The sequence below is a fragment of the Mus musculus genome, chromosome 16 (assembly GCF_000001635.26).
Source record: "Mus musculus strain C57BL/6J chromosome 16, GRCm38.p6 C57BL/6J".
Taxonomy (NCBI): Eukaryota; Metazoa; Chordata; class Mammalia; order Rodentia; family Muridae; genus Mus; species Mus musculus.
In genome coordinates, this window is record NC_000082.6 from 25789602 (window position 1) to 25813871 (window position 24270).

The 24270-nt window shown below is 40.2% G+C and overlaps 1 protein-coding gene across 11 annotated transcripts in view, besides 7 other annotated features; it reads left to right on the forward strand.

Moving 5' to 3' along the window:
- The window catches only part of Trp63 (transformation related protein 63), a 208326-nt gene that overhangs the window by 105839 nt on the left and 78217 nt on the right, over positions 1–24270 (forward strand). For 5 of the 11 annotated variants that reach the window (NM_011641.2, NM_001127262.1, NM_001127264.1 and 2 more), the window contains exon 1: positions 12315–12500. The exons of 5 other annotated variants lie outside the window; for them this stretch is intronic. In NM_011641.2, coding sequence (NP_035771.1) covers positions 12459–12500 — 42 coding nt within the window. In that variant the 5' untranslated portion in view covers positions 12315–12458. Of the gene's footprint in view, positions 1–12161; positions 12247–12314; positions 12501–24270 lie in introns of those variants that run through there. One more of the 11 variants, XM_006522001.3, reaches the window with a different exon arrangement.
- Positions 12103–12703: a DNAseI hypersensitive site, noted in NCBI's record as "exon3A HS site; the nucleotide coordinates are approximate for this feature". NCBI's record gives the evidence for it as "EXISTENCE:in vivo cleavage assay evidence [ECO:0001075][PMID:16645595]".
- Positions 12150–12371: a promoter, noted in NCBI's record as "-164 to +61 core promoter; corresponds to a vertebrate conserved region". NCBI's record gives the evidence for it as "EXISTENCE:reporter gene assay evidence [ECO:0000049][PMID:16645595]".
- Positions 12163–12193: a protein binding site, noted in NCBI's record as "OCT site; Probe C". NCBI's record gives the evidence for it as "EXISTENCE:protein binding evidence [ECO:0000024][PMID:16645595]".
- Positions 12189–12224: a protein binding site, noted in NCBI's record as "CCAAT1 (NF-Y) site; Probe B". NCBI's record gives the evidence for it as "EXISTENCE:protein binding evidence [ECO:0000024][PMID:16645595]".
- Positions 12204–12209: a CAAT signal, noted in NCBI's record as "CCAAT-box1". NCBI's record gives the evidence for it as "COORDINATES:motif similarity evidence [ECO:0000028][PMID:16645595]".
- Positions 12237–12242: a CAAT signal, noted in NCBI's record as "CCAAT-box2". NCBI's record gives the evidence for it as "EXISTENCE:motif similarity evidence [ECO:0000028][PMID:16645595]".
- Positions 12246–12284: a protein binding site, noted in NCBI's record as "Sp1/Sp3 site; Probe A". NCBI's record gives the evidence for it as "EXISTENCE:protein binding evidence [ECO:0000024][PMID:16645595]".

A 24270-nucleotide genomic window follows, 5' to 3' on the forward strand; every position in this document is an offset into this window, starting at 1 on the left:
ATTCTTGGGATATGATACTCAAACAGACCCTGTGACACCAGCACACAGTTACAAACATCAAGACCATCCCTTTGGTCTTCGCTTTGCACTGTTCACCTGGAAGTGCAATCAATAGCTCAGATGTGTCTACAGTCCTCATTCATGTGACATCTTCTAGTTCCTGCCTTACAGAAATTTGGGGTCACTGTAATCATCACTATCTGCCATTTTTTTTCATCTTTCCCCTCATCTTTTGCCTTTGGAATTTTACAGTTCCTCTGAGAAACGATGTAAGAATCCTTCCATGGCTTGCCATTCTTTTCAGAAAAAAGGGAGGATAGCTTGGGTACTGAGCTATCATCATAACTCTATACGTTTAGAGTCCCAGGGAATATTGGTAAACAGTGTTGGTGAATGGGCACTTCATTGACTACACTAACAGCTCATTACTCCTGCATCCACAGATGAGTACTGACGAAGAAATGGGTCCTTGTTTAGATTTTAAATTTTACCAGGAGAATAAACTCTTCCCTACTCTCTACTGGAGTACCCTCTTCCGAGGCCACAGATATGCCAGTGGCCTGGTTTAAAAGTATCTGTTATGTCTAGAGGACTAGAGTTGTACTCTGTAATTGGCCACACAGGTCAGTCTTTACAAGGTGTAGCATTCAGCAGTGCAGAAAGGCATCCTGTAGACTTGTTTGCTGAGGGTCAGAGGGTAAATGCTGTTGTGACAGTTGGGTGGACTTGGTCCATTTCTTTGTGGAGGGTGAGAAGGAGATGAGGAGTTACTACTGATCTTGGCGATAGTCGCAGGGAAGATAAGCCCTCATATCATGTAGTCTCTCTGATATAATTTCAATTCATATGAAAATTTTCTATTGAAAAGAGGAGCTAGAAAATCAGTCATGGGAAATAAAGGTGATCTCTAGCACATGTTTTCTTGCAGGGATTTTAGCCCATCAAGTCTCTGTGAGCTTAAAGTTACCTCATGTCTTATACTGTTACTCCAGTATTGCCTTGCTACACGATCATCTCTGTCCTATGAGCCCCAGGGTCCGATAACTTCACCTGCTGGTTTAGCTGCAGTTTTGATGCTTTGATTTAGGGACCCTTCTCAGTCCTTCCCTATTTATCTTCCTACTGGGAACCAGTCACACCTTCTGTGTCCCATCGAACTGTGGCTTGTGACTTCATATTAGCATTTACTTTAGCTATCATCCCTTTCATGGGTTTATGTAGAGATCTTTACTGGCGGGATAGTTTTATGACCAACCCTGGATCATATGGTTGCTTAGATCTTTTCATAGACCATATGCAGGATAATATGTAGGCATCATTCAGCAGGCAATGTGTAGTGTGAAAATGTATGTTTGAGAAGAAATAACATTATCTCTAATTGATAGTCTTTAAGACTCCTTTAAGACTTCCCACCCCCCATGTGTGTATGGTTTGACGGTATGATCTAATTAGGTCAATTAACTTTACTTTTTGTCTGTTTCCTATTAACAAGGGGAAGGGAGTTGAAGGTTACGCTGGCAGTTTGCAGCATTAAAAGAACCAATGCATTTGACTTGTTCCATTTTGGAGTGACAGTGGAGATCAACAGGAAACATGGCCTGTGTGCTGCTTGAGGTCACTTACCAGCACCACTTCACTTGCTTGAGTGCCAAACTATTGGCCCTGACTAACAACTACTGTAGTTGCTGAATTAAAAAGTATAAAAAGGACCTTGTGAGATTTAAGGCAGCAGAGAAGATGCTGACTGTGTCTTCTAAATGGAAGCTCAGCCTGAAGTATCAGTGACCTGATTTTGGCATAATCCTACAAGCCCAGGCTGCAGTACCTATACCATTAAGTCCACCCTGGGGCATTATAGCTCAAGCCTCTTATTCCAATAGAATCGGTATGAACAAAAGTCTCCATGAGTAAAAAGCAATGATTAAAAACCATAAGTAGTAGATTAGAATGTAAGTAGTACTGCCACTTTGTCCAGTTATCAACTAAATTATAAATCATGGCCAATTGTAATCTTTCCTATTCTCTGTCTGTCCATCTGTTTGTCTGTCTGTCTGTCTGTCTGTCTCTATCTATCTATCTATCTATCTATCTATCTATCTATCATCTTCTTCCTCTCTCTCTCTCTCTCTCTCTCTCTCTCTCTCTCTCTCTCTCTCTCTCTCTCTGTCTTACACACACACACACACACACACACACACACACCCTATCCTTTCCTGTCCTATCCATCTTTCTTTATCTCTTATGCTAGGAATAACAACCAGGGTCTTGCATGCTAGATGAGTGCTATATCATAAACCCTAGTGTTTTTTATTTTTCATTTTGCAAGATCAACCATAGTGAATATATGTAAGTGTGTGCATGTATGCATGTATGTATTTGCATGTACATGTATGTGCATGCATATGTGTACTTGTGTGTATGCATATCATGCATATGTATGCGCATGTACGTGTCCAAGAACATGCACACCCATATGAACTTTTAGATTATACACACTGAATCCTGGCTTTCTCATTTGTTTTCCTCTATGATTTGAACATAACCAGAACATTTAAACTCTTTCCATTATTTCCACTTAAAGAAACCATTTCATTATTCTTATAATTACTCTGTAGTCTTAATTTCATTTATTTGTTTCAGTTTGGGTGGATTCTTGTTTTTTTTGGGGGGGGGTTGGTGTTTTGTTTTGTTGGTTGAATACCATGCCACTGGGGCCCCACACATACTAAACATGTATGGTACCATGGAACTATTTTTCCATTGCTATCCAATATGAGTGAGCCTGAAAGACCTTCCAGTCTTTTCTAGAAATTGCATATGTTCTTCAAAGGTGGCACTTCTCTTGTTGACTTTTAAAGTCTCTTTCTGATAGAAATTTCCAGCTAACGATGGATACAGATAATGTTTTCTTACAAAATCAAAACAGCGTCCTCCATAGGCTGGAAGATCTGGCTCAGCCACCCAGTCGCCGAGGCACACCTAACTTGGTTGCACCACTTTTTAATCGAGCTGTGAATCAGAACTGAGAAGCTGGAAATAAGTCAATTTACTGTGTTTGTAACAGTAGAAAGCTCTGGAGAGTAATCTTCAGCAAGAGACACACTACTGAAAGGAACTGACAGGCTACGGAAGTCCGTTGTGTCCACAGGACCTCTCAGTTTCCCATGCAAACCATGCAAACCAAATGTTACTTTTTCTGAGGTTGCATTCCTGCACACTGTTGGCACACGTGCAAGACAGTAATCTCTTTGGTAATGAGCACTTGGTGCCACACAAAGTGAGTCTGTGGGGATGGAGCCAGCAAATCTGAGTTCTGAGCTCAGCTATAAGTGTAATTTATGTGTGAACTTCATTATGCATTTAATCCCTCTGCAAGCCTATTTCCTTATTTGAGAACTGAAGCAAAAGAAGGAAGACAAGCTTGTTTCACACACCAGACCTCTCTTTAGCAGACCTCATGCTGATTGGGACTTTTCAAGCTGCAGGGACTACAGACCTGACTGAGGCATGACCACTGCTCTCAAGTGCCTCTTCATTATAGAATTCGTAAAGAAGTGAATACAAGGTTCCATGATGAGATATGCAGTAATACGAATTTGACATAAAATTAGCAACTGGATACCATACAAAAATAAGAAAACACAGCAGTATATAGCAAATAGCATGTTTTGAAAGCACTGGAGGTGACATGTGACATGAGTGCTGTGTTATTTGAATTTTCCTTTTTGGAGAAAACTATAGAACTAGTTGGAAGATTGTGAAACATAATACATGTGTGTTGTAAGGCACAATGTAAAATAAAATTCTAAGGCAATTATTACAAACTCTAAGCTACTATGTCTCTCTTTGTCAGCTAAGGCAGCTTTTCCCATAAGTACTCAATTGGTACTATCATAGAGTAAGAATTGATCATAAGATTATTGTTAAAACCCCTTCATATATGAATGTTTGGTCTTCTTTTATGAAACGAATGCAAATAGCTCCTTTCAAATCTGCCATCATGGACCCTGTTGGTCTTTAGTGGATGCAACAAATTCATCAGTGTGTTCCACATGTGGGAAAGACAACACTGTACTATGACATTGCATTGAATTTATTTGATGTTTCTTCCTTGTGTGTTCTACTGCCATCAATGGAACATGGGGCAGCCTGATGCTCTGCATATCCTTCATTTGCTGGTCCTCAGTTCCATAGGGCTCCATGGTTTGCCATGCCTAATTAACCTCAGTCCTCTGTCAGAGGCAAAATGGTCAATTACCTTGTCTTCACCGAGACTTCCAGTTCTCATTTTTCTGAATATTTCAACTCTCTCTCTCTCTCTCTCTCTCTCTCTCTCTCTCTCTCTCTCTCTCTCTCTCTCTTTTTAAATATGGAGTTGACCTTATTTGGGGGTACACTTTCTAGTGAAAGGCTGATTTGAGCCACAGCATCCATGACTGTATAGTTAATACTGAGGAAGTAAAACTGTCAGGACTATACAGAGATTTACTGGCTTCAGAAATGCCCCAGGACTTAGCCATTACTGGATTCACCTGTAGAGAATCAGGGAGCAGACAGGCGATGCCAAAGGCAAGTAGAAAAATGACTGAGTAGACTATCAAACGCATTTACATGCACCAGCATTTAATGCTTAGCATCCCAAGGTGGTACAATCCTGAGTGGCCAGAAGAGCACAGGTGGAAACGAGGTGGCAGGGGCCGTGAGCCAAAGGTGGTGTATGCCTTGTGTAGAAGAGTCAGGCAGGATCTTTCACATTTCTTCTAAGGGGTAAAGTTGCCACTTACTTAACCTGGAGCTAAGGTTAAACAATTTGAGGAAATAAAAGTGAAACCTGAAATCATCAGGCCTTAAGCTGGCTGGAAACTGATTGCCCAAGTTGCCTTAAGCGGGAGGGAGTGGGGAAAGGACCAGCAGAGACAAATAGTTCACACGGGATGTTGTCTGTTTTCATCAATTATAAACTTTATGCCATAGTGAAATATGCAAATGTAAGTTCCCAAAACTCAGGAATCCTAGTCATATTCAGGGTCAAATTGACAGTGGTGTTTACAGAACAGATTGAAGACTGGGGTGTGGAGAGGGAAGGCTTGTACTTGGCATAGTCACAAAAGCCAGATCCCTGTCCTATGTTCAGGGTTCTCCAGACAGAGATCTCTTATGAACAGTCATTACAGGCAGGAAGGGTCAAATTTTTCTATGGTTTCAGAACGAGAGCCATGTTAAGCTTTAGTGTTGCATTGAGATATAGTTCAGTAGACCTAGAGAGCAACATGGCATGTTTTGTAATTGTCCTAAATGAGCATTTCTCATCATCTGTTAACTAAAAGGGACTAGCCTAAAGCCATGTAGGCCCCAGACCCTGGTTTCTGGCTGAGACTGTAGAGCACTTTCCCTCCATGCCTGTTGGCAATTTCATTGCCTGGGCTACTTAGGATGGTGGCATCTCTGTACACACTGTGGCATCAAATCAGAAAGCTAAGATAAGGGCAGAGATACAATTATTAATCAAACTATTGAAACTTGAGACACTGTAATGTTTGAAAATAAGAATAGTATTTAGTAGCAAAACACGGAGCTGTGCACAGGAATAAATAAGAATGATACTTATATTTCATAGAATCTATCATGCAAACTATCAATGTGAAGCTAGATAAGAGAGTTAAATATAACATCGCATAAAATTTTGAGTTTTAAGGGGAAAGTGTTAAAAATGTTAAATAAATATAACTGATATTTGATGTGAGCTGGTTTGATGTGAAGACCTGCTGTTTGTAAATCAAACCAGTGGGTGTGGAGATGAACCTGTTTATTTTAATGAGTAATACCAAGTTCCAAAAGGAGGAAGTTACTCACTTATATAATGAATATATAAAGAATTAATGCAGTAGCTTTTCTATTCTGGAATCACATTAGCGTTCTAACAAATCTGTCAAGTTGAACAATCTAAAAAGGCAAACTTCTTACTTGAGATATTGGTAATCAGAGGGTTCAGTCCATTGTTAGTTGGCCCTGTTTTTGTCTGTTCTGTGTTGAGGCAAACTATGATAGCTTGAGCAAGTGTGAGAGGAACTCTCAGTTCACCCTTTAACACCTACTTCCAGCTCAGCTCCACTGCTAAAGCTCCAGGCCCTGAACAACAGTATCAGCCAGGGAATAAATCTGCAACACATGAGCATTTGAGAACCATGTGAGATCCAAACCACTGAATGTGGTTGAATAGAAGCTATATTGCTTAGAGTACAGGGAACAATGGGTGGTAGCTATTAGCTTTGGGCATAGTGTGTATATATCTATGGCTTTTGTGTGTGTGTGTACATCAGAATAGGTACATCCCCAAAAGATGTTTTGAGGATTCTCTGGTCTTTGCCTCTCATATCACTGTAAGAAAACTGTGATGACAGACGTCAGACACATCATAGTACACTTGACCTTTACATGAGTTTTTGAAATTACAAATCAGATCCTGCTTACACACCAAGCACTTTGCCCCATGAACTATGGTTCTACCTATGCAATATTATCTGTTAGTTGAAATATTGAATTTATGCTCTGTGTTTTACATAATAGCCTATTATATTGCTTTAAGGCCATAACATGAACAAATATACCTTTAATATTTAAGAAAATATATGCAGTATGTGAATCATACATAATGATATGTATTTGTCCCTCTGGCAGAGTATATATCAAAATTTAACAAGGGATGCCTCTATATTCTAGAAAATGTGATTATGTTTTATTCTGTGTACTCTTATTTTATATATTTTAAAATAATATGCTCATAATAGGAATAAGTAATACAAGTGTTACATCCCAAAGAAGTCATTTTATTTATACAGTGATCAGAATTCTTATGTCCATTTCTAATCAAAGAGGAAGTAACTTGTTATTATTTGATCAGTTTTTTTAGCATTAATATCATTATAAATAGCGAGAACTTACCAATTCAATAGGGTGGTGTTGGAGGGCCGGCACCAGCTATTTTCAGAGCAATTGAAGAACTCCTGGATGGGTTTGGTGGCTCACGCCTGTAATCCCAGTTCTGAGGATGAGGGAAGGACCGTTGCAGGATCAAGGCCTAGTGTGCACATTGCCCTCACCTCACTGCAAAAAGGTAAATAAATGATGGGCTACAAAGGACTAGTGGATATGGAAACACAATCTCACCCCCAAGCAAATAATCTATGTGAAAAGTAGAATTTCTCTTTTCATTGTTAAAGGTAGAAGGATGTCTTATGGTGCTGTGATGGGTCGAGTCTTCTGAATGTTTGGGGACTATGTTCTTGGAAATTAGGATGGTACCGTAGCCAGTCAGTTACTTAGGCCATAACAGTTGTCTCAGCACTTCCAGCTGTGTGACTCTCTACCAAGAAAATGGCCAAAATGAACAAAATGCTAATTAACAAACGTAATATTGTATAGCATGTTAGTTTTTTGCTGTACATAAACACAGGAGAATGCCAAAGTTAATAATTGTGAGTGACGTGCTTATAGTAGGCTTTTAAACATTGGCGTTTTCAGGTTTTACTTCTAGTTATCAGATTACCCTTTAATCTAATTTTCTATCATAATGAAGAATTATGTGAAAGATGATTACACCTCTCCATTTTTACATCTATTGAGATGTAGAAACCTTCAAAGGCCAAGCATTATCTAAAAGCAGGGATGTGATACGGTTTAAATGCGGCTATTATTATAATCACAGAGTCCGCTGGATAAACTGCAGGCTGCTGTGGCCATGGCATTGGAGAAAGGTAAACCAGAGAATGGGAGGAGATATGAAGCTGCAGTCGAATCATCCATCAGAGTTGCATGCAGAGTTGGGGGATCAAATTACAGATTTTCACTGTCACAAACGTCTCCTGGTACCTCAATGTGTTCATCTGTTAAACAGCATTTTCATGAGAATTAAATAAATTTTATATATGTAAATAAAACATTTGGAAGCATACTTGGCCCAGAAAAAGTTCCAGGACAGACAGAGAGACTGACAGAGAGAAAGCCACACGCGCGCGCGCGCGCACACACACACACACACACACACACACACACAGAGAGAGAGAGAGAGAGAGAGAGAGAGAGAGAGAGACTTGATGCTCTCTATTATTTTACCTTTTATAATATTTATTAAAAAATCTTCTATCTTGGACACAACTATCAGATTTGCACAGAATTTCCTGCCCCATTGGTGTTAGAAGGCATCCCCACCTTTCAGAGCCTATATGGTAACTCTAAAATGGGTGTGTCCTACTATCTTGAATTTGAATGCACCTTTAGATAAAAGAGGAAGTTGATCAGGTGACTTCAGCAGTTTATAAAAGTGTTCATTCTTGTCACCAGTGTGGCACAGAGGAAAGGAAACCAGCTAGCTGAGGGAAGATGGGAGTCTGAAGAGTTACTCTGTGTGCTCTGTCAATTCCCCTTTAATTTGGATGGGAGCTGACTGACATTTAAAGATGTGCTTGATTTGGTTTGCAGCAGCTCGGAAAGTCCCCACAGCCCAGAGCTTCCTCCCAGGCTCTTAAAAACCCCAACCTCTTTTGGACTCTCACCGCCTTATCAAGCTGGCGGGTTTCCCTCTCCACAAATGATTATTAAGGATTTGAGATGTTGAGCTTAGATCGAAGTCATTCTTTTTCCTCTCTATTTTAATGAACTACTGTGCTGTGATTTTTTCTGGGAAAAGTATTCCACAAAATAAGTGTTCATTTCATAATAAGCTTTGGGAAAGAGTCTCAGTTCCACTCACTTATTCTTTCTTCTAGAAGGAAACTAAAATACCGGGTGATGGTATACTAGACGTGATAGAAATGAAAAAATTTTTCTAACTTCAAACATGTATTTTTTAATGAAGGAGTAAGCGATACTTTTATTGAAAGGTAGCATTTTATAACTGCTTTCTTTAGCACTGTATAATGTAAGATTTTACTTCAACTAGGAGATTCAAGAGGTACCTGAAAGATAGTTTTAAAAGGATATCAAAACAAACACATGCATCAGGTGAACATTGAGTACAGATTAATGGAAAGCAGAAAGAGAGAAGGAGGAGGAATGCCCAATGAAGAAGCTGATGGGGGAGGGTGGCAAAAGGGGGCAGAAAGGGCCTCCGCATAAAGGACAGAGTGGGAAGGGTGAAGCCCTCAGCAGACAAACCTGGGACCATATTTCAATGGGTTGAATGTCATTTGTAAATAGCTGTCTATCCTATTAGAATTGGGGTACCCTGTGAGTGCCCCCTCACTTTCTCCAAGAAAGGTAAAAAAAAAAAAAAAAATGACTACAGGTCCCAGAAGATAGAAGACACTGCATTTTGTCCCTTTTACTGCCTTGCCCAGGTACTTTGTGGCTAAGACATAGAAAGATTACTAAACTTAAAACTAGATACACACTTCTTTCTGTAAGTTTTAAGCATTGCAATAAAAAAACAAGGTGCCAATTATTGGTTTCCATTGGTAAATAAATAACCCCCAAGTCTTGGCTTCTAGTGTCCCTTGTCTTCTAAGTGAAGAAATGAATTTTTTCAGGAGGACCACTACCAGGTGCATGGCTATGCTCCCCAATGCTTTTCCCGTCCAGTCTCTAACTCCAGCCATGGGACAGACTTACTGTTTATACACAAAACATGAGTGCATGTCTCATCTTCTAGAGGTCTTTCTGTGCCATGCTGCTCCCCAGTCAACTGTGCAGGGCCTTCTAAACCATTGTGCTCCCAGGGAAAGCGAGCACACGGAACTGTTACTCTCCTGTAACTACCAGCTTGATTAAGTGCACGGTTCTTCCATCCAGGATGCTAATTCCAAAACCAAACATTATCAGATATACTTTAATTAGCACTCTTACGAATATGTTTATGTTAAATTCAAATTGATACTGACAATTAGCTAATATTTCTTCCTGGAAATGTCCTAAAGCAAACATAAATAAACAACATGCGTTTTACTTCTCAATACATTGCTTCTTTTTTCTCTGTCCCCTTTAAGTATTTACAATTCTACATGGCTTAGCTTCTTCATTTGTACAATACAGAGATAAACAAATTGAGGGACAGCTATCAAAGCAAAATGAGGGAACTCTGTGTAGCACTTCTCTTAATCCTAGGCAAAGACACAGACTTCCCTCTTTGTAAAGGTCTTTAGGAATCCTGAGCTCTGACACACTGTCATTTCCCAAATGAGGAGTCTGTATCTAGGCTGGTTGAGTAACTTGCCCCTAGGACATGGAGCTGGCTAAAGCCAGAACTGGCAACACAACTCTTGTCTCTAAATCCCCTGTCCAGGTTCTTTTCCTCAGCTACCCAAGCTTCTAAAACAGCCATGGTACTTGGCTCTTAGATTCCTGTCTAAAATCTTGGCCCATGTCTGACAGAGACCACAGGCTGATCTGTTTGTGTGTGATTAACACATAGAAGGAATGAGACTTTTCATCTCCAAATCCTGCTGGGAATCTTTTAACTTTGTTAAAAAAAAAAAAGTTTATCACTTGATTGTATATCATCAATAGCTCAGTTAAAGGATTCAAATGATTGTACTGTCAAATTAGTATAAAAATTAATGCAGTATCAGATTTACTTTCAAACAGCTATTCTCAGGGAAAATTCTTTTGAGATTAAATGATAGGTTGAATAAAATTCCTTTGTTGAGCCTACAGCTCCTGGAGGATCCCATGCCAGGGATCCCGGGGCTGGGTCCAATACTGGCTTTGCAAAACATTGCTGGGATCATGCAACTTTTATATTCACCCTTAACCTGTCCGTGGAAGTATAATGGAAAGATGTGGATTAAATGATTCTACTATATTTTTTAGTGCCCCCACCCAGTTTTGTTTGGTTAACGTAAGGTAATAAGAAACATAATTCCTTTTCGTATTTAAGTGAGGAAGTGAAATTTTGTGTTAGGTGGTTTTGCAGTATTTAAAATCTCATATGCTTGAATATTTGAGATTAAATTATATATGGGAGATTTTTCTTTACAGAAAAAAAAAGCTTCACTATTAACAATTATTCATGGGTCCTTAAATTAATTTTCACTCCAATGACCGCTTCATCCTTCTCCCAATGAGGTTTAGAAATGCAAAATGGATGTAGACAGAAGGCAAATCCAAATTCATAAACATATTGCAAACACTAATCCTGGTATTTCTATATAGTAAAATATTATGAGATCTAGATTTTTTTCCAGAATTTTAATCCCCTAAATTTTAGAAGAAATTTAACATTCACTCTTACTAGTCTTAGGCAGTTAGAATCTTAGGTACATTAGAGAAAACTGTGCTGCGGATTTCGGGAGGTTAATGTTCAGATACGAGGCTAGCTGAATTTTTAAGCCCCAAATAATAATGACAGAGTGTGTTAGAAATTACGTCAGAATTTGGGCACATTCCATCTTTCCTACGCCAAAAAACCGAAAAGAGTTTATAAGAATATTCTTATGTGTTTATGCAAATCCATGCTATTATGTTCAAAGATAGCCTTTTTAGTCATTTAGATAGAAACATGACAATCAATTTTATTATACATGTATAATAAATAACTTCTCTGAAGCCTTAAGAGAAACTAAATATAACAGAGAAGAGAAATATATAAGTAGAGGAGGGTTAGGGGGCATGGCTATACTTCCCAGGGCTTCTACATAACTATATCTTGCATGTATGTTTGTTTTTTAAGTCTAGTAAGACTGATGGTTTGAATTGCTTCTGAAACATATTTTGAACAGGCAAGTGGCTTACATTGTTTGACATGAATCTGCTGGTATATGTGTGATAAGAATATATTGAATACTTGAGCTAACAGGCAGTATCTTTAGGAGTTTTATATTGAGAAAATACACATGTAATTTTCCCTAATCTCTAACTTCATGTAATCATTCTTAAAAATCCAAAATGCAGGGGGTAAACAAACGTCTTCCAAAACTTTCACAGAACTTCTCTTTCTCAACATGAAAGTGTAGTAACAACTTCGTGTCCTGCCTGCCTCCCTTCTGTGTGTCTGGTGGGGGTGGTAGGTTTGTTTGGGGGAGGTTTTGTTTTGTTTTTAGGACAGAGTGCACTTTCTTATGAAAGAGACAGGGAAAGTTTTACCTGTCTGTCTTCTGTTCTCTCTCTCTCTCTCTCTCTCTCTCTCTCTCTCTCTCTCTCTCTCTCTTTTCTTTTAAAGATTGGTGATAAGGAATTCTAACTACTTAATGAGATGGGAGAGGCCTCACTCCATTGGAGTGGAGGAGCCCAGGTGGAAGTTGATGGATTGGACAGGTAAAGTGAAGAGTCCCGCCCCTCATGCCTATAGTTGGGTATATATTAGTGAACCTTAAAGTATGTACAGAGAGAGAGAGAGAGAGAGGCACCTGAATTCTGTTATCTTCTTAGAAGATTCGCAGCGCAAGGCTCTCAGAGGGGGTGGGGGGGCTGGCAAAACCCTGGAAGCAGAAAAGAGGAGAGCAGCCTTGACCAGTCTCACTGCTAACATGTTGTACCTGGAAAACAATGCCCAGACTCAATTTAGTGAGGTAAGGCTTTAAGATTTTAGCCCTCTGCATAGAGATCCTTTTCTTCGCTTCTTCTTTTAAATAAAAACATACTTAGCTGTGGTTCTAGTGACCCAATGTAAATGTGTTTGCAAGTCGCATGTAGGAAACTGCTTTTCTGAGTGAATGTTTTCTGTAGTGACTGTAAGAATTTCTTTTATTTTCTTTGAAATATCAGATGAAACAGTAGAAGAAAAGGGAAAACAAAAAAATTCCTGGGTGACATTATGTATTCGAAGAAACACAATATTCAGGATTTTACAAAATCGCTTTTCTTATAAGAGCAGCAGCGGAAGTAGAGAAGACCCTGCTGGGAATATTGGTGGGTGTGAATGTACCAGTGATAGAAACGAATTGATTGTGTATTAACTGTATAGTAAAGTTCTCCAGGCTTCATACTAAAAGGAAATGGATCTTTTTTTTTTCTTTAAGTAATGAAGTGGGTTTGTTTAAAGCTAGCTCTTTTAGATGTATAAGTCCCAGGAGCTCATTTAAATGTAAAGGACCTTGAGTATAGTCCGCACTGTGAGGTGACTGAGGAAGAAGTTTACTGTAGATGGACAGACAAGTTACTTCAGGACAGTATGCTATTAACCATTGATATATTTGTCTCTGCATGTGTGTGTGTGTGTGTGTGTGTGTGTGTGTGTGTGTGTATACGCACGTGCAAACAAAAGTGAGTATCAGAGCATTCAGGATTTTAATGTTGGACAGTCCTCTGCTTTCAGCAAGTTTGACTTAGGGATTTAAATCACTGGGCTACGGGGATAAGGGAGATATAAACCGCTGGTCAGACTGGAGGGCTCTGAGGATGTGTCCTAAGGCTGGCCGGCAAGGTCTAACAACAATATTAGTTTACATTCCTAGGAAGAGGCAGCTGTGTTGACACTGATCTGATTGGGAGGGAGCAGGGGCTGCCTGTCCAGAAAGAGTCCAGTCTTTCCTTTCCGATGGGAACCCTCCCAGGTGAATGCTTGTTTTAAAAGCGTCTGAGGTGCGGGGAATCTAGCTCCTTAATAGCCAAAACAAACCATAGCACCCAGCTCCCACCGCAAGAGGATGAGAAGGAAAGGGCCGTAGAGCAAGGCCAGTGCTGTGTGATTGACCATGCTGTTGTCTAGACACCTGAACTGTGCAAATATAACAGGGGAAATATCAAGTTATCTCAAGGAGGAAAAGGAAGTTCCTGCTTTCCTTTAAACCAGACAGGCAGTCTTGCCTGTCCTTGCTAGAGGAACTCGAGTTTCTTGTTTTGCTTTACCATTGAAAGGGAGCTTATAATTTTAGCAAACAATTTTAAAGAAACGCTATAAGTTGTATGTGCGTCTGGCTCTTTCCGCCGCGTCCAATGTTGCTCCGTTTTCATAATTAAGAAACGATCAGTCTGTCCATCTAATTTCATTTGTATTTGTTAAGCTGTTTTGTGCAGTAATTTTCAAGTGTCTAGGAGCTGTCTGTGTGAATGTGAAAGAGGAAAGCAAAGTTAATTCTAAGATATGGGTGAGGATATTACAAGCCTAGCGCCAAGGTACAAAGAAATGATTGTCTTAAAAAAATAGTATCAGAAAAGAAAAATAATTTTAAAAAATGACAATGGTATATATCTTCGGGAAAACTGCCTTTCATAGAAATGGTAATTTTTATGTGCAAGAATATGGCAGCCTTATCATGAAGGAAATACCACTACACAGGCTTTTCAAATGCTACACAGAGTACAGTGAGGGTGTCGGAGGCTGATGGGCCAGCTGCTGGAATGTACTGTCCTAGAAGACAGCTACAAAAGAACATGGCTGAACTTCCTGTTGTCTAAATCATTTTCCTCACTTGCTTCATGGGGCCTTCTTCTCTTCCATCAGTGTATGCATTATGTGGTAACTTCATGGCCAGGTCCTGTTACGACTGGCTTCCCTGTCTGTGCGGGCTTCTCATTAATATCTAGTGCTGCCTCTAAATATTTGGGTCCACTTGCTTCTGTGACTATGGAGTTTTAATAAAGAACAAATGGCACTTTGATATTCATGTTCATCTGTACCCATCAACATAGAAATAGCAAGAATTGTTAAACCTGGATAGATTGAGGATATAAAAGGAATGTAATATCTAACAAAGATTGTTTAATAACTATAATGTACTCTGACTTAAAATAATTTTTTAAACTTACTGGGAATTTGAGTTGATAATTCAAAGATTAGTAAAGGCGCAGCATGTTCCCTCCCTGTACTCTCTTCAACTTTCCAGTTATTCCCCTGCAGCAGAGCTGGACTTAGGAAAGCTGCTAATGAGCAGGAAAGGGTCCAGAGGGAAGACGGCTATGGCAAGAAGTGACAGGCAGGGCTTAAAGTTGTGGCCTTGTGTGACAATGGGGAAGTAACAAGCCTGCACTGGGACCTAGTGCCAAGCTTGAAACCATCCCAGATTCAGATAGAGTGTCACAAGGAAGGAATTTCTTCCCAGATCAAACTCTACTTTCTAAAACAACAACACAACAAAAAGGAACGAACAAACAAAAGCCCTAGACTGGTGCCCCCACCCCTGCTATAATAATACATCGGTATCTCTGTGTGTGTGTGTGTGTGTGTGTCTTTGTCTATGTGCAGGCTCATGTGTGTACATGTGTATGTGTGTGTCTGTGTGGGGGCTCCTATGTGTGGGTGGGGGTGGGGGGGAAGGCTGGTGATAGGGTAGGGAAGAGAGAAGATATGAGAAGACAAGAGGACAACTTTGTTTCAGGAAGATCTTTGCTGAACCAACCCTAGTTTGGAGAGGGAAAAGGACCTTTTTGTGAAATGATACTAAATAGAGACCAAGACTCAAACCTCTCCATTTTACTACTTGGAGTCGATTGTTTCTCATTTTGTATTTGAGAGTGCTCTATGTATGCCACTATGTACTATTTACTACTTTGTATCTGGCACTGTGTGGAGCAGCTCTATACACTCTGAAGAGGACTGTTGTAACTCAGGGAGCTGCCCAGAGAGATTTCCATGAAGTACTTATGCAATGCTTCGGGGAAAGTGCTGTGGCAGCAGCTAGAGCCCTGGGCAGGCCAGGTCACTGACCTCGGGGCCTGCATGGTCCAGGCAGGCAAGCTTTCCCTATCTCTGGCCTTTTCTAGTGGCTGTATTTTAAATGGGGGGCAGTGTTCTACTTCTTTGTTAGTAAATGCCAGTCCTAAGGGTTCCCATGCAGGGCTTGAGATAAGGAACCTTCTCAGACCAAGAACAGTGGCAGGCATCAGCTGTAGATTGACTACGGGTGTCAGCCACATAGTCACTCACGAGGCTGCCTTGCCCTACCTGTTTTCCAATTGAGTGCCCTCAAGCCCAGAAGGGACTGGGAGAAAGAGATCTTAGATGGCAGATCATAGATCATACCTTCCTCGCTACTATTGGAAAAGAGATGGTCTAATAAAGAAACACTTATCCTTTATCTAGATAAGGGGAAGCTTGTTTGTTCTGGTTGTTTTTTAGGAGAGCAGTGATCCTCAACAGGGGTGTGTGTGGGGGGGGGGGGGGCAAAAGAATGAATGAATGTTACCCACAGCAGCCCGACAGGACTGGCTGTTCTTTCCGCAAACTACATTCATTTCTTAAACACAAATCGGCCACAAACTTTCCTAGGTTTGAACACAGGATTTAGAATGAATTCCGTACTCTGCCCTGTTAATGAAGGATGTGTCTGTGGCCATGAGATGTGGTTCATCAAGGAGGATTTGAGTGAAAAGGCTAAGAAATATGTTACCACTAGCTTTCTTTGGTGTGTGCTTAGGAGAAAGGAACGTAGGGTAAAAATATCTTCTCTTGCAGCTATCAAGTCAAACTGTTTGCTTTGTTGTTGAATGTTTTTCACCTTTGATTTTATATTGATAATAAAAAAGGGATAGAGACAGCACTAATGATCAAAAGAGAACTCAGTTAAAAAAGAAAGTCTTTTCGGAATTGCCATAAGGTTTATTTATAGTTGTACTTGTTTTGAAGATGGCAGTGTTTTCTAAACCTAGTGGACTAACCCCTCTCCTTTGATACCTGACGACAAGAAGGTTGGGTGGTGGGCAAAGGTGTTCTCTATCATCCATTGCTAATTTTAACGGTGCTTATAGAGAGTATCCAGCAGAACAGGGGATTTGGGATTTAGAACACAATGACTTGAAATGTCAAAAGGAAAGGTAGCTACTCCAGAAGTTCATCTGATTCACAGTGGAAGACTTCAGTGCGGTAGGGAAGTGTAAGCAAAATGCAAAGTGTCAGAGCAGAATAAAAACCCCTCCTAGGACAATCAGGAAATCCCATATGTATATGCTGGATGCAGCTGAACTTGAAGGGACAGACAGAGCTCTCTTAAGTCTAGACTTGGAAGAAGGAAGGAAGATTTTTTTAAGGGAAATGATAAAACACAGAAGGCACACGGGTTGGGTGCTGACTGGCATGCTCAGAAACGTCATGTAGTTCAATGGAATAGAAAGTATGGAGTCATTAGGACATAAGGTTAAAAATATTAGAGTGGCTAAGCAAGGTCCATGCTACTGAGAGGGGAGTGTGTTGACAGTGGTGTGGCAAATCAAGGATAAGCTCTGAGCAGAGAACTGTGCAGTCGGAACTCTGTGTGAGAGCTCCTAGGGAGGAAAGATGAAATGGCTTAGCCGTGAACTGCATGGAAGTAGAAAAATGCATTTCTCAAACTTGCTACACATTGGGCTTCCAGTTCTGTATATTTACAGTGAGCTTTGCTGTACCAGTTGGAATAGCAGAAAGGAACTCTTTCCCAGATCTCACTCAACTCATGTATGCTCTGCCCATAGCTCTCTTCAATAGCTGGGGTTCCTGCCAGAGATAAATTGGGAATACTTAGTCTTGTTTTACCCTGTTTATATCTGCCTCTCCAGCAAAATTATTAATAGCACTCCTTTTCATTTGCAAAAATCTTCTAGTTGGTATACAAATTATTTGATTACTTTAAAAATGGACTCTATTATTTTCATATTTTTCCTTAAATAAACTATTCCCAAATAAGAAGTAATATATATTTGCCAGTGGATCAGACATCAGCCACAATCCACACAAATGTTCATTTTCCCATTAAAAAAGAACATTTCTGTATGACCCAGTAAGCCCTGAAAACTAACTTTAGACACATGGACTGTTCTCAAAAGGAAGGCAGGAGTGAGTAAGTAGTAGCCAGATTCTTTTGAGAATTTGCCAGCCTAGGAAGGACAGAATGTGCTCATAAATGATTCCAACATAAAACTAGCTTAAGAGGCACACTGTAGCTTCTGAGAGAGAGACAGACAGAAAGAGACAGACAAAAGGACAAAGACTGAGACAGAAAGACAGAGGGGAGAGAGAACATAAATTAGTTGTGATTATTTGTGAAAAATATTTCACATTAGAGCTTCTATAATTCAGCAGATAATGGAGGGTTGGAAATCAGTGTGCAAAGAATATAGGTATAAAGTTAATAAACTAAGGGAAAACAGAATCAGTTCAAGGCATACTTATTTCAAAAGAAAGTATATTAATTTTATATACTTCTCAGCATTAAAAATGAAGGGCTTTCACAGAAACCGTGAGAGAGAACTACAAGGGCTTTTATGCTTTGAAACATGAATTCTGTTCACAAGTTTGAGATTGCTAACTTTGATGACACACTCTGGGGTGCTAGGGGGCACACTATAGCAAAAGAGAAGAATTAGCCCACAGATGACTTGAGCTGGAAGGCATGGAGAATCACCTGTTTAGTTCCATAGACTTCAATGGAGATAGTGTCATTAGTTTATAATCAGAATTAGGGACAAAGTTCAGATGGTTTTCTTTGTTATGAATTAATTATATTTTCTAGTCATCATAGGTCCAGGATAAACCTTCTATTCTGGCCTCTTCTCTCAATAAAAATTGAAATTCTAGAGATAAATATGGAAGACCAAATCCATCTGTGAGATTTGCTCAACATGAGAATTCCAGTTGGAAGGTTTCAGAGCAGAGAGATATTCAGGTGGCAATACCATCCCACCCCACCACCAAGTTAAGAAAAACATACGTAACACATTTAGTCTTTAATTTCTCACATAAATCATCTTACCCATGAGAGTTTAAAATTTTATTTTTGGGGGGCTGGGGAACAATAGCATCTGAAAAGTCATGTTGGGAAGAGACCTATCTTTGTCTGCAATACTGAACTTCCCTTCCACAGTCCCTACCCCTGACCCCATCACTCTATTTCTCCAAGGAAGAGATGCAGACAACTGAGAGAGAAGCCTAGAACAGCGAGAGTAGTAGGACGGACCATGGATGGATAGATGCTAATGGGGGAGTTGATGACTTGATCTAAAGACAAAGAAAAGCCTGGTGTGGTGTAGACCTGAAACTCCAGCACTCTTAAGGCAGAGACCAGGACACTGCAGTAAGTTTGAGGCTACCCCAGTCTACACTGCAAGTTCCAGCAAGTTCAAGCTAGAGTCTGATTTTTTTTTTAAAAAAATCAAAATGAAATAGATAAAAATCAAGAGACGTAGGGAAGAAGGGTAGGAAAGAGGGCTGAGCTCCATGATCAGTGGAGGAACACCCCAGCTTGTCTCACTCCCCTTTCTCTTCCTTTCCCATATACTTGATTATACCAAACATAGTCCAAAAGTGCCCAAACTCATCATCTTTTTAGCCCTGTAGACTTTAAGGCATACAGAAGAGTTTCACAAAATGCCATCTGTCATCCAGTCTCCTTTGAAGAAATAATTGAGTGAAATGTATACAGGGTCTTCACAAAGACAATGCCTTATAATTTACACTTGATTTTCTTACATGATCTGGAAGTGTTCTATTCAAAATAGCATTCCTCTCCATTTCAGACATGGGACTTTGTTTGTTTGTTTGTTCATTTTTCAAGACAGGGTTTCTCATTGTAGCCCTGGTTGTCCTGGAACTCACTTTGTAGACCAGGCTGGCCTTGAACTCAGAGACGCTCCTGCCTCTGCCTCTGGGGTGCTGGGATTAAAGGTGTGCACCACTACCCGCCTCTGCCATGGGTTTTTCCATTTCTAAACTTACTTGATGTTGTACTGTGACCAACTCATGAGCCCTAAGTTTTAAATGAAGTCATTCAAAAAGAAGACAAAGTAAGGTTGCATGACTGTAGATGTAAGCTGAGATGGCCTTCCCAGATAAAAAACTGTTTGTCAATTTAAAATTGAGCAGCTGGCGTTAAGATGAATCACACATTGATCATGGGAAGGGGATTAACTTTGAAATATTTTTGAAAAAAATTGATATTTCATTCAAAACTTTTAACCTGAACATTTTTTCTTGTTTCCTGAGGGACCAAAAAAAAAAAAAAAAAGTTGGGGGGGGGGATAAAATATGTATAAAAGCTGTGGTGGGTGGCCAGAGGTAAAAAGTCATGAACCACTCTCATCAGCCACTCTGGAAACACTACAAAGGAAATAGTTCCCGGTTCTTATTGGTGCAGAAGCCACTAATAGGTGCAGTTAGTATAATACCCCTCTGAGAATTACCACCCCCAAAGAGGGCTTGCTTTAGACAGGACTCTGCAACAGCCTTCTCTTTCTTCCTTTCAAGCTTGCGCAAAACCCCCACAGGGGCCATTTCCAACCAAGGCAGTGATCTTTCAGAGGCTGATTCTTTCTCAGATCACAGAGACAATGGGGAATATACTCTGTTTACTCAAATCAGTCTGGATTAGTGTCAGTCTATTGATGGAATCAGAATTAAAAGGAAAACCATTACCCCTCACAAAAGGCAACAACATCAGATGTCCGGGGGATGGCTTGACTACTTTTAAGCAGACTATGGGAGACACTTCTCAGACTAAGGTAGAAGACCCATCACACAGAGACACATGGCAATACCAGGTGAGGTAAAGGCAGTTCTTCTAAGCATCGCGCGCACACGGGGAATTATCTCAGCAGGCAGTGTCCATGCACTAAAAAGGCCAAAAACCTGACTGAGGAGGTGGAGGGAGAGACTCCTTTTCTTGCTTGCTATTTGTACCCCAGCCTTCACAGGCCCATCTATATATCTCCAGATGGAGTCCTTTGTAGTCATTAATGCTTTCTGGGAGAAGTACTCTACCCATGGAGTCCCATGTAACTGACATTCAGAACAAGAGTTCTTTCTGTCCTCCGAAGCCGTGTGCACCACATGCTTTTACTCTGTCGCTAGTTTGACACCTCTCAAATGATAGGGAGTGGGATATTTGCTTCTGAGTCCTCTACAGGGCTGCTAAACCATTTTCTCTGAACGGTTTGGATGGCCATTTGTTGCTCTGGCTTCAACTGGTATATTCAGATAGAAATGTGGTTTTTGGTATCTCATAAAAATAAGACTATTTTTAAAGCCGGGCGTGGTGGCACATGCTTTTAATCCCAGCACTCGGGAGGCAGAGGCAGGCAGATTTCTGAATTCTAGGCCTGCCTGGCCTACAAAGTGAGTTCAAGGATAGCCAGGGTTATACAGTGAAACCCTGTCTCGAAAAAAAACAAAAAAAACAAAAAAAACAAAAAAACCAAAAACAAACAAACAAAAAAAGACTATTTTTAAATGGCAGGCAAAATACTATAAATATGCAAGGTTTGTCCTTGGTATATTCTGTAGGTAACCGAAACACATGGTTTTTCCTGATGTCTGGCAGGATATTTGGTTGTTTGATTGATTTTTGGGTTTCCTGCAGTATGGGGAGTTTAACTCACTTCTGTTAAAATTTCAAGCGGCAAGAAAGGTTTTTGAAAGATGGGTCAGTCCCCTGGCTTAAGAATGGGCTGTACTCTTAACAGGTAAACAGGGCAGAGTACATGCTACTTTCTTATAATTGATTGCCTATGAGAGCAGAGAATGTGTGTGGTTAAAAGGGAGCGAGAGATTAGATTTTTATCTTGTATTGCAGTTAAAGTGTTTACTTACTCCTATGCTGATTTCTTGATTCAGTCTGTCCCCTGTGTGTCTAAGGCTAATCACCAGAGATGTGGATAGTTTAATGTGGGTGAATGAGCTTGGTGACTGGCAAACACCCTCCTCTGATTAGCTTCTATGCTCTGAAAAATCCGAAGTCATTTTGCTTAATCATGTCATCTAAGCCTTTTCCCTCCTAGACGCCCACTGTTGAGCCGGATGACAAAGGGCCACTTTTTGACTGAGGTCAATAAAGTGAGACAAGGAGCTAAATGACCTCCAGAGTGAGGCAGGCCTTCGCCAGAGCTGCTAACTTCAGTTTTGTTTTGCAGTGAGCAGTGACAGGTTAGAGGAGGACCCCAATGCCAGCTACGTCACACTGTCTAATTACAAAGTATCGTAAGGCATCTAAACGTTTACCTCAGATGAAATGAAATATGTAGCAATCAGCCAGGCAGCTGACAAGCAAAAGTAAATTAGAGGGCTAGCGCAGAGACCAGCAGCAGACCCCACATTTGATCCCTGGAGCTGAACCTCGAAGACAAGGAAGCAAAAATAGAATGAGAACGGGTGGCCCTGTGCTCTTCATTTGCAAGTGGCAAGACTCAGGAGTATACTTGCTTAGTGCTCCAGTGTCTACCTTGCAACTAACGATTGCTGGGTAGGCCTCTGGGCATGTGGCAGGTAGAGAGCCTGGAAGGTCATGCACTGAGATCATTTCCAAGAAACAGATTATAAGTTTGATAAGCCAAGTCTTGGCTCCTCCAAACAAACATTTGTAATTCGTCAATCCTGTCACTGTTCTGAAACAGAGTGAAAAATTCTAAAATTTTCTGACTATCTAGGCAGAAAATTGTACAAGTCAGACAGGGCTAGGCCAAGTCAGTGGCCTATTAGAAACTAAAGGCATCTCTAAGCTTTTATTCAAGTAGTTTCTTTCCAAAGGAACCTATATTTGCCCGTAATTGTCTTTAGTAGGACGTAAATAATAAAAACAAGACCATCAAAATGGAGAGTCATATGGCTGACCTACATGCATTGAAAAGAAAGTCTAGACCATCAGGTTAAAAAAAAATCTTTGCCTTGGCACAAATGTGAGTCTGTGTTCATTTTCAGGAAGTAGAGGCTCCTTATTAAGCTCCTCGGTTAGGTGTGAGCCACCAGCTATTACTCACTGTGAGTGAGTGACAATTCTGGCTCTTCTGCTGTGAGTTCCCACCAATGCTGAAGCTCAAACAACAATTCCCATCTACAGAGAGCATAAAAAACACAAAGCAAAGGTCAGAGAGATTATAGGAGATGCCCTATATTCTCAGCTGACAGATGGGCACAGAGATGAATGCAGTGTGAATGCAGAGCTGCTTGAGGGTAAGCCAGGATAGCTTAGTTACCTTAGAATAAGGAAGAGATTTTCTGAATGTGACTTAAAGTTGAAGGATCCTGTACTTGTTTTTGAAAGAACAGATTCCTGACATCTGCTGTGCCACAGACATTTCTTCAAGTAAGAGAGATTTGTCCCTGACTACAATACATATGATCTCCCATGAATTTATTGTCTGGTGGAGCAGACCAATGTTTATAATATTTACTGACTGCAGTTGCAATGATAATTATGTAGTACCAAGAGGAAGGGATGTGAAAATGGGAGTCCAAGGTGGGCTCATCTGTCTGGGCAGTGAGACAGGGTGTGTGCAGAGGACATGGAAGCAGAAAGTTAAATACTGAAGCAAGAGTTCACTTCTGAAAAGTTGAAGGGAGGGTCATTTGCCAAAGGGAAGCTGTAGTGACTACCTCTCTGGTCAGTTTAAAGATAATTTCTTTTTTATTTTAATTTTTATTTATTATATGTAAGTACACTGTAACTGTCTTTGACACTACAGATGAGGACATCCGATCTCATTACAGATGGTTGTGAGCCACCATGTGGTTTCTGGGATTTGAACTCAGGACCTTTGGACAAGCAGTCAGTGCTCTTAACCACTGAGCCATCTATCCAGCCCCCAAAAGATAATTTCTTAAGAGAATATTGATTTTTCTCTTGGGACTCAATATTCAGAGTTTAAGAGTGCCATGAATAGATTTACACAGTCTTTCCCATGGAAACACCAAAAAAAAAAAAAAAAAAAAAAAAAAAAAAAAAAGGAAGTTCCAAAGAGCTACTCTTTCTGTAATTATGGATTAAGTAGAGGAATCCTTAGAACAGGAAATGGCTTACTGGGAAGGGTGGAAGCCTTTAGCTATATGAAAAGATCACGTTCCTTAAATGTAAATTTAAGATGAGTATTCCAGGCAGACATTCCCAGGCACACAGAAAGAAGGCCAATGAGATGATTCACTTCACTCTCATCACACTGTGGCTCTTAGTGTAATATTGAGCAAATTATTTTAACCCATGAGCTCCAGTTCCTTCATTTTTAAAATAAATATAAAATGTGAATACCTATGAGGACACATGAAGACCAAGAATGCAAAGCCCTTGAATATTATAAAGCCCAAGATGAAGACTCCAAAGGAGTGTTAACATCAATAATAGCTAATATCTTTCTGCAGAGAGGTTTGCATATGAATACTAAACACGTATCCCATTTTAGTGTTTACTATGGGCAGTCATCATTATTTATTGAAATCAGTGTCTTCCAAGTCATGTCAGCATGAGCTACACATCTCCTGCAATGTAATCGCCCTACTGTTTTATGTCATGGCATTGGATGTAGATGAAGCAGATGAACTGAGAATGGTTGATGAGTTCTGCAGCCACTGGGTTGTATTTCCCATGTAGATGGCCTTACTCTTACGGAAGATCTTCATTATCGTGAACTGCCTTTCCCCAACATTACCCCATGCATAAATAGAGCTAG